This window comes from Podarcis muralis, chromosome 8, assembly GCF_964188315.1.
Source record: "Podarcis muralis chromosome 8, rPodMur119.hap1.1, whole genome shotgun sequence".
NCBI classification, from domain to species: domain Eukaryota; kingdom Metazoa; phylum Chordata; class Lepidosauria; order Squamata; family Lacertidae; genus Podarcis; species Podarcis muralis.
Window position 1 is genome coordinate 124,411 of NC_135662.1, and position 7,727 is coordinate 132,137.

Sequence of the window (7,727 nt, forward strand, 5' to 3'; positions counted from 1 at the left end):
TGATCCAGCAAAGGCAACCGATGAGCAAGGCAAGCAGCTAAGAAACCCAACATGCTGTGAGCTGGTGCTCCACAGCCCCCTTCAGAGACCATGCCTGGGGGGCGGGAGAGGGATGCTGCCCCTGCCCACCCCTCCCCACCTACCGTGCTGCTCGCCACATGGCCCTCTTCTCGGCCTCCAGCGCCCGGCGCTCAGCTGGGGAGAGCTCCTTCCTCTCCTGGGCGCTGAGCAGCTCTGGGCTCTGCATGCGGAGGCGCTCCTGCTGTCGGCGCTCGGCCTTCGCCGTCCTGACGGGGGCCCCAGGCTCACTGCCACCTCTGGGGTACACGGGGCTCAGCCTGGCCAGGAGAGAGCGTGGCTCAGTGGGGCAGACCCAACCTCCCTGCCCCACAGGCCCCACCCTCCGCCTGCCCTCCCATCTTACCCAGCCATGGAAGTGGGCCGCACCTCCGGCCTCCGGCCCTCCTCCAGGGAATTCCTCTGCGAGGAGCCATTCTGCCTCTCCGGCTCTGGGAACCTGGCAGGGCACAAAGCTCTGTGAGCCCCAGCCAGGGCAGGGACCGGGGACCGGGGAGTGGCCCAGAGACCAAAGGGGACCCCTGGGGAGAGGAGTCCGCAGGCGGACGCTAGAAGCCCCCAGGCCAAGCGCTGGGACTTGGGAGGGCAACCCCAGGGCTGTGGACGGAGCAGGGAGAAGGCTGCTCTTCCCACCAGCATCCCTGGCTGGTTCCTGGGAGAAGGGGACGCTGGGCTGGAGAGACAGAGCACGCCTGCGCTCTCCGGATCGAGCCCTGCCCCCTCCCCAGCATGGGCACAAGCGCAGGGGGCGCGGCACGCAGCTCACTCACCAGGGCGTGGAGGGCATAAGGCTCTGCCCCTCCAGCTTCTCCACTTTGTACTCCACGCCCTCAATGAAGATGCTGGAGGGGACGTCTGGGGGGCGTCTCTGCCTGGCGGCCTCTTCCTCTTCCTCCTCCTCCTCCTCCTCTTCCTCCAGCAGCTGAGCTCGCTTCTGCTGCAGTTTGCGAGCTGCCAGGTGAGAAGCCGGCAGGTCAGCCTCCCCACAGCCCCCCAAGGGTGGAAGGACCTCGGCTGGGCAAGGGAATGTCTCCAAGAGGGAGCAGCCTCTGAGATCCAAAGGTGAAGACAGGCGGCGGGGGGGGGGGGAATCTACCTGAAAAGCATGAGGGGGCCCCACCCCATGTCGTCCTCCTCCTCCCCACCAGGCCGGGGGCTGAGGCAGGGCGAGGAGAGGGGCTGCTGCTTCAGGGAGGGAGGTTTCACTCCAGTGTTTCACTAGAGAGCAGCTCCTCCCCCCCCAGCAGTTAGCAGCCTCTGGGCTAGTAGCCCCTGGGGGGCGGGAAGAGTGGGGGGCCTTGGCAGGCTAACCCCATGGCACGCACCTTCCTCCTCCTTCATCTTCCTCAGGTCTTCCTCCCCAACCAGCGACACCCTCTTGGGCGGCTTCTCGGCCGGCTGCTGCTTCAGCTCCACCTCAAAGTACTTCTGCCTCTCGCGGAAGGACCTCTGCTCTGGGCTGTGCAGGCCGCCCCCCAGCAGTGGGGTCTGGCCAGGAGAAGCCGGGCCCCCCGCTCCCCTGAAACTCACCTCGGAGGGGGAGGGAGGCTGCTCTGCACTCTTCTGGGGCTCCTGAGGGAAGAAAGGGCAGGCCATGGCTGCATCCGCAAAGGGCACTCTGCCCCCCCAAGGGCCCCCCCAAGCCGCCCCTCCCCACTCACCTCAGGCTCCAGGAGCAGATGCGGAACTGGGACAGCCGCAAAGGCCTTGTAGGCCTGCTTGGCGCTGACGGGGACGTCGCCTGGCGAGGGGGGCCTCGGAGAGCGCGGCTGGGGGCAAGAGGGCGCAAGTCAAGAGGGAGCGCGGCCCCAGGCCAAGGGGGTGCCACTCAAGCCACCAGCAACCCCCCCCAATCAGCCCCAGGGCAGCAACTTACAGAGTTGTGGGTGCTGGAGCAGAGCTCGGGCTGCTGGAATGGATTGGGGCTGTCCCGGCCTTCCGAGGTCGCCAGGGCTGGGGCTGGGCGCATGCGGGTGACGGGCTGGATCACACCCGGCTTGGTCTGGCATGGGGGGGGGGGAGTCAGCCAGAACAAAGGAGAGCAAACTCAGCCTCCAACTCAAAGGCAAGCAAAGGTCAGGGCAATGGCTACACAAGTCTGATTGACCCCCTCTGATAACAAGGAACAAATTGGACAAAATGAATTAAAGGAAGATGTCCCCAAGCACGGGGGCCGCCTACAAACTTGTGTGACAACTACCGCCCCCCCCCCCGTGCTCTGACTGCACCATTTCAGAGTCCTGCTGATGCCAAGAAGGGCCGGAGGCAGCAGGCGCCCAATGGTCACAGCCCAAGGCCCACATGGCGCCAGAGGAGGCCAGGAGAACTCACCGAGGACTTGCTTTCGCTGTGGCTGGGAACAAAGTGGACGGCAGCCTGGAAGGAGAAAGTCAGGAAGGCATTTGGGGGCCGGGAGGGGCGCTGGGGGCCCCCACCCAAGCCCAGGCACCTCCAAGCTGGCCATGCCAGAACCAGGAGCCCCTCCCCAAACTTACCCCACAGTAAGCTCTTGCCCCCGCTCCCAAAAGAGACTCCACATCTTGAACTATGCTGGAAAGGCCCCCAGTGATGCCACAAACTGGTTCCTCCTGCCCCTCCCAGACTACAGCTAGAAACCACTCTTGCAGAAGCAGCCAAAAAGACCAGCAGCAGCCAGGGGGGCGAGTAGTGAGGGTCCCCTGCCCAGCCCCACAGAGCATCCTCCCCAAGCACAGCCTCAGCAGCCCCCCACCCAGGGCAGAGGAGGAGAGCGGGCACAGCACACCAAGGGGGCACTTACAAAGCGGGTCTCTCTGCCCACCAGGTGGGCTGGCCGGGGGGCAGCAGGAGGCTGGAAGGCAGCAGTGCCAGGGAGAGAACCAGAGAGAGAACCAGAGAGTCTGGCTGACTGACAGGCAGGATAGGCAGAGGAAAGCCCCCCCCCCAACACACACCACAGCCCCCTCCACCCCCCTGCAGCACCCCTTACCTGCTGGCTGCCAGGAGAATAGGGAGAGTCTCGCCAGGCGGCTCCCAGTTCCCCTTCCCCCGAGAGGGCGGCCTGAAAGGGAGAGGAAGGACAGCTGGTGAGCGGGGGGGGGGGGGCAGTGGTGTTGAGGGACCCCTGGGGTGCCCAGAGAGACCAGCCCCTCCCAACCCCCAGGCAGAAGCCCCTTCCCTATGGAATCTGCCCCTCAAAAGGGGCTCGGGCGGGTCATGAATCTGCCTGATCTCCCCAGTTGGAGCCACAAACCTGCCAACACTCTTCCTCCACTCGAGCCAGCTGCCCCTCAGAGCAGGGCCAGCTCCTCTGCTGCCCCCCCCCCCCCCGCCATGCTCAGGACACCCCTCCCTCTAGTTTTGCTCACACTAAGAAGCCCTCCTGCTGCGAAGTGCTGAAAGAGCACCTCTTCATTGGCTGAGCAATGCTGGAACTCTGCCCAAAGGCAGGGAAGGAAAACATGTCTTCCTCTACACAAGCTCCTAGTCCCCATGGATGCACATTATAGGAGCCAAACTCCTGAGCCCGCTTCCGTGCCAGCTCCCAAGTGGCTGGATCAGTCACGCAGAGAGGGAGTTGTGTCAAGATGGAACTGTGCACACTGCAGAATCCCACCCTCTTTGGACATTTAGAATTACTACTTTTCTCCTGTTTTGCTGCCCACAGACACACAAAGAGGTTGACAAAAGTGGCACAACAAACCATGAGCACAAACTGTCAAAGCAGGGTCTGCATGTTAGTGGCCCCTCCAAGAGGGGCTCAGGGGCTCCTCTCACGGGGGCAGCTGACAAACGCTGCCCAAATGAGCCAGGCCCAAAGCGGGTTAGTAGCCAAGCAGAACAGAGGAGCAGCCAAAGGGAGGAGCAGCCCAAAGACTCTGCAGGGAGCCAAGGGAGGAAGGGGCCAGTGGGGGCCAGTGGGGGCCCTCCTCTCCAAGCCCACTGCCTCGTCCTCCTGCCCTGCAAAGGCACGTCCCCACGGCAGAAGCTTGAGCTCGCCTCCCGCTCGATTCCACTCCACACACACACACACACTTCCTGCATGCAGTGCAGAGCAGCTGAGCCCCCCTCAGGCAAGAGGTGGGGGGCGGAGAGGGTCCCGGCCCAAACCTGAGCCTTGGCTGCCTTCTCCCCCGCTGCCCGGCATGCAGCAGAGGCACAGCACACAGCAGGCCAGGCCACAAGGCCGCTTGCTTGCCTTGGTGCAGAGACTGGTCTTCAGCACTCCCCCCTTGCCATAGCCAAGGGGAGGCCCCCCCAGGCACGCCTTGCCCTGCCGGTTGGCCAGCAGAAAGGGATTGGCGCTGAAGGGGATGGGCTGCGAGTCCACCAAGCTCTCTTCCTCCTCCACCTCCGCAGTCGGCAGGGAGAGGGCAGCCCTGGGGGGGGCCGTGGCAAGGCTTGCCTGGCCCAGGTCCAAGGGAGGGGGGGCCGGCAGGGGAGGCGCCCGTGGGTCCCTTTCCATGGCACCAGGAGGGGCAAGCTGAGGAAGAGACACAAGAACTGCGTTTTCAGGGGCCATGGTTGGTGGGGCATCTCTGTGGCTCATGGGAGGGGGGGACACTAGATGCCTGCAGGGCCCACAGGGAGGGGGAGACAGAGACCTGCCCAGGGGTGCAGGAGGGTGTGGAGATGCCTCCCTGCAATGCACATGCTGGACTGCCACGCCCAGTGCCACCACCAGCAGCAGCAGCAGCAGCCTCTGTGGTAACTGGCCTTGCTGCCTGGGGGGAGGGAGGCCCCCCCAAACCCCGTCTTCCCTCTGGGCACAAGCCACAACCCCAAGACGCAGAACCACGGAACAGCCGGGCTCTGCTGCAAACCATCCGGGACATGTTTATTTTGTAACACTGAAAGGCAGAAGGAAACTTCAGAGAAACAGAGAGGCCTCCAGCTGCAGCAGAAGGGGCTGGGAGTGCCCCCCCCGCAATACCCCCCTCCCCATTTGATCCCAGCAGTGGCAGAGTCTCAGGAAGGAGAGGAGGGGGCTGGGAGGCCCAGGAAGCCCCCATGGATGCAGGGAGGGTGGGAATAAGCCCCTCTGTGTTGGCCAGGGGGGCAGCCCAGGGGGCGGAGGGCCAAGAAAGGCCTCCATGGGGGAGACAGGGTCACCTGCTCTGCTCAGCAGGACAGAAGGGCCTCTCCCTGCCACCCTCCTTCCGAAAAAACCAAAGGTCTCAGCACAGGGACCCCTGTCTGGGATGCCCATCCCCTCGTCCCCCGCCATCCCTGGCACACCCAGCCGGGGGGGGGGAGCTCCTGCCCTTTGGCACCCACCGCCTGCTGCACCAGGAGTAACATGGCAGGCTGAGCCACATCCAGAGGGGGACAGCTTGCCTGCTCGCTCCCCCCCCCCATGAAGGCGGGCACAGTAGCAGAGCCCTGGCCCTGATCGAGCCTGAGGAAGCAGCTCCCTGCTTGCTGCTGCCCACCAGCTGCCCGCTCACTTGTGCCCAGAGGAAAAGCCCTGCAGGTGCCAGGAGAAAGAGAGAGACTCACCGCTCCTGCCAGCAGCCACAGACAAAGGAAGACACCCCCCCACCCCGCCTAGCCCCTTCCTCCAACGCCCACCAGGCAGGCCCAAAATAGCCCAGAGCTGGGCTGGCTCAGGAATCTCACTCAGGCCGATCAGATTTCCAGAGAAGCAAAAATGGCCCCCAAGCAGCCCACCTGCTCCCTCCTCACCCAGCCAGGCCAACTGGGTCTTGGGCAAGTGGGGGGGGGGGGCAAACACCCCACTGCTCTTCATTGCTGCTGAGGGCAACCTCCAGCCCCGTCCCCCCAGAAGCAGAGTCCCCCCCCCCTCGGTCTGCTGCCTGCCTCCCGGGTCACCTGGTGTTCCCATCTCTCTTCCGAGCTCTGGGTGCTTCTCTCCTCAGCTTCCCTGCACACCCCCCCCCCGAGAGCCAGCCCTGAAGCCAGCAGCTGCTTCCAGGGCACAGTACCCCCCCCCCCCGTCCAAGTGACAAGGCCTCCGAAGCAGCTGGGGAGACTCGCCAGGGGCCCCAATCCACAAGAGCCATCGCTTGGGTTGGCTGAAGGCAGAGGGAGCAGCCGAGGCTGGCTGGGATCCAGCCGCCCTTCGCCAAAGCCAGCGGATCCCCATCACTTACGCCACGGGGGGCTTTCTGGAGGCCGCTGTTGGGCAGCGCTGCCAAGGTGCGGTAGTCCAGCTGCAGGGGCTCAGCGCCAAGGTCCTGTGGGGAGAGGGAAGAGGGTCAGGGGGGGGGGTCTCAGGAGCATGCCCACCCGGCCCAGCCCCCTTCCTCAGCCCCTCAGCCTGGCCACCCCCCTCTCACCTTGGCCTCCTCCTCCTCCTCCTCCTCCTCCTCGGCCAGGAGCTGCGTGGCCGTCTCCCGCTCCCGGCGCTTCCGCTCCTTCGCAGAGGCAGCAGGCGGGCGGCACAAGCAAAGAGAGAGCAAGAGGGGTCAGCAGCAGAACCCGCCGGGCAGCATCAGGCCCAGGGACCCCAGAGCAGGCAGGCAGAGTCCCAAGCAGAACCCACAACTTCACAGCCAGAAGCAGGGCCCAGGGGGTCCCCAGAGGGTGCTTGGCCTCTCAGCGGGGTCTGCAGCAAAGCTGGCAGCCAGGGCCAGCCAGAGGGGCCCTTCCCTTCCCAGGCTCTGCCCCGGGGGCGGGGGGCTGGGGTCTTCCCTCCAGCCTGCTTCTGTGACAAGAGGATCAGAAGAGCTCAGCCCCAAGGGGGCCCATCTGGCCAGCCTCCTCTGCTCGCAAGAGCGGCCCTCTCCCCCGGGGCGGAGGCAGCCGCATCTGCCAGGAATTTGCGCAATCCTCTTCTGAAGCCATCCCTGCCTCCTGCAGCCAGCAGTTCCCCAGTTCAACTCCTGACTCTTCCAGCATTCAGCTTCGATCGTCATGAGAGAGGGAGGAAAACTTTCCTCCCTCCACTTTCTCCAGGTCAGGCATCATGTTATAAACTTTTTTCAGGTCGCCTATGACCGTGGAACACCCTCCCATCAGATGTCAAGGAAATAAACAACTATCTGACTTTTAGAAGACATCTGAAGGCAGCCCCGTTTAGGGAAGCTTTTAATGTCTGATATTTTATTGTATTTTTAATATTTTTGGGGAAACTGCCCAGGGTGGCTGGGGAATAAAATAATAATAATAATAATAATAATAATAATAATAATAATAATAATAATAATAATAATACAGTGGTGCCCCGCAAGACGAATGCCTCGCAAGACGAAAAACTCGCTAGACGAAAGGGTTTTCCATTTTTTGAGTCGTTCCGCAAGACGAATTTCCCTATGGGCTTGCTTTGCAAGACGAAACATCTTGCGAGTTCTTGCGAGTTTGTTTCCTTTTTCTTAAAGCCGCTAAGCCGTTAATAGCCACTAAGCCGCTAATAGCCGTGCTTTGCAAGACGAAAAAACCGCAAGACGAAGAGACTCGCGGAATGGATAAATTTCGTCTTGCGAGGCACCACTGTATTACCATCCCTCCCTCAATCATGTTCATTGTCCTTTTCTGAATCTTTTCTAACTCTACAATTTTTAAGGTGAGGTGCAGCGGACTCTGAATGCAGTTGCATCACAGATTTGTATTATATTAATCGCAGTTTTATTTTCAATTCCTTTCCTAATGAAGATTAAGAGGCGAACTTTGAAAGCAGGAAAGAGAAAACTTTAACTAGGATGATGAAC

At 62.3% G+C, this 7,727-nt stretch overlaps 1 protein-coding gene across 1 annotated transcript in view; it reads right to left on the reverse strand.

Annotated features, from left to right (window-relative positions):
• The window catches only part of SCRIB (scribble planar cell polarity protein), a 47,034-nt gene that overhangs the window by 9,296 nt on the left and 30,011 nt on the right, over positions 1–7,727 (reverse strand). The window contains 12 exon segments of the mRNA XM_077933602.1: positions 144–338; positions 425–517; positions 849–1,029; positions 1,404–1,650; positions 1,740–1,847; positions 1,955–2,080; positions 2,410–2,454; positions 2,858–2,908; positions 3,047–3,118; positions 4,256–4,540; positions 6,171–6,254; positions 6,357–6,469. Coding sequence (XP_077789728.1) covers positions 144–338; positions 425–517; positions 849–1,029; positions 1,404–1,650; positions 1,740–1,847; positions 1,955–2,080; positions 2,410–2,454; positions 2,858–2,908; positions 3,047–3,118; positions 4,256–4,540; positions 6,171–6,254; positions 6,357–6,469 — 1,600 coding nt within the window.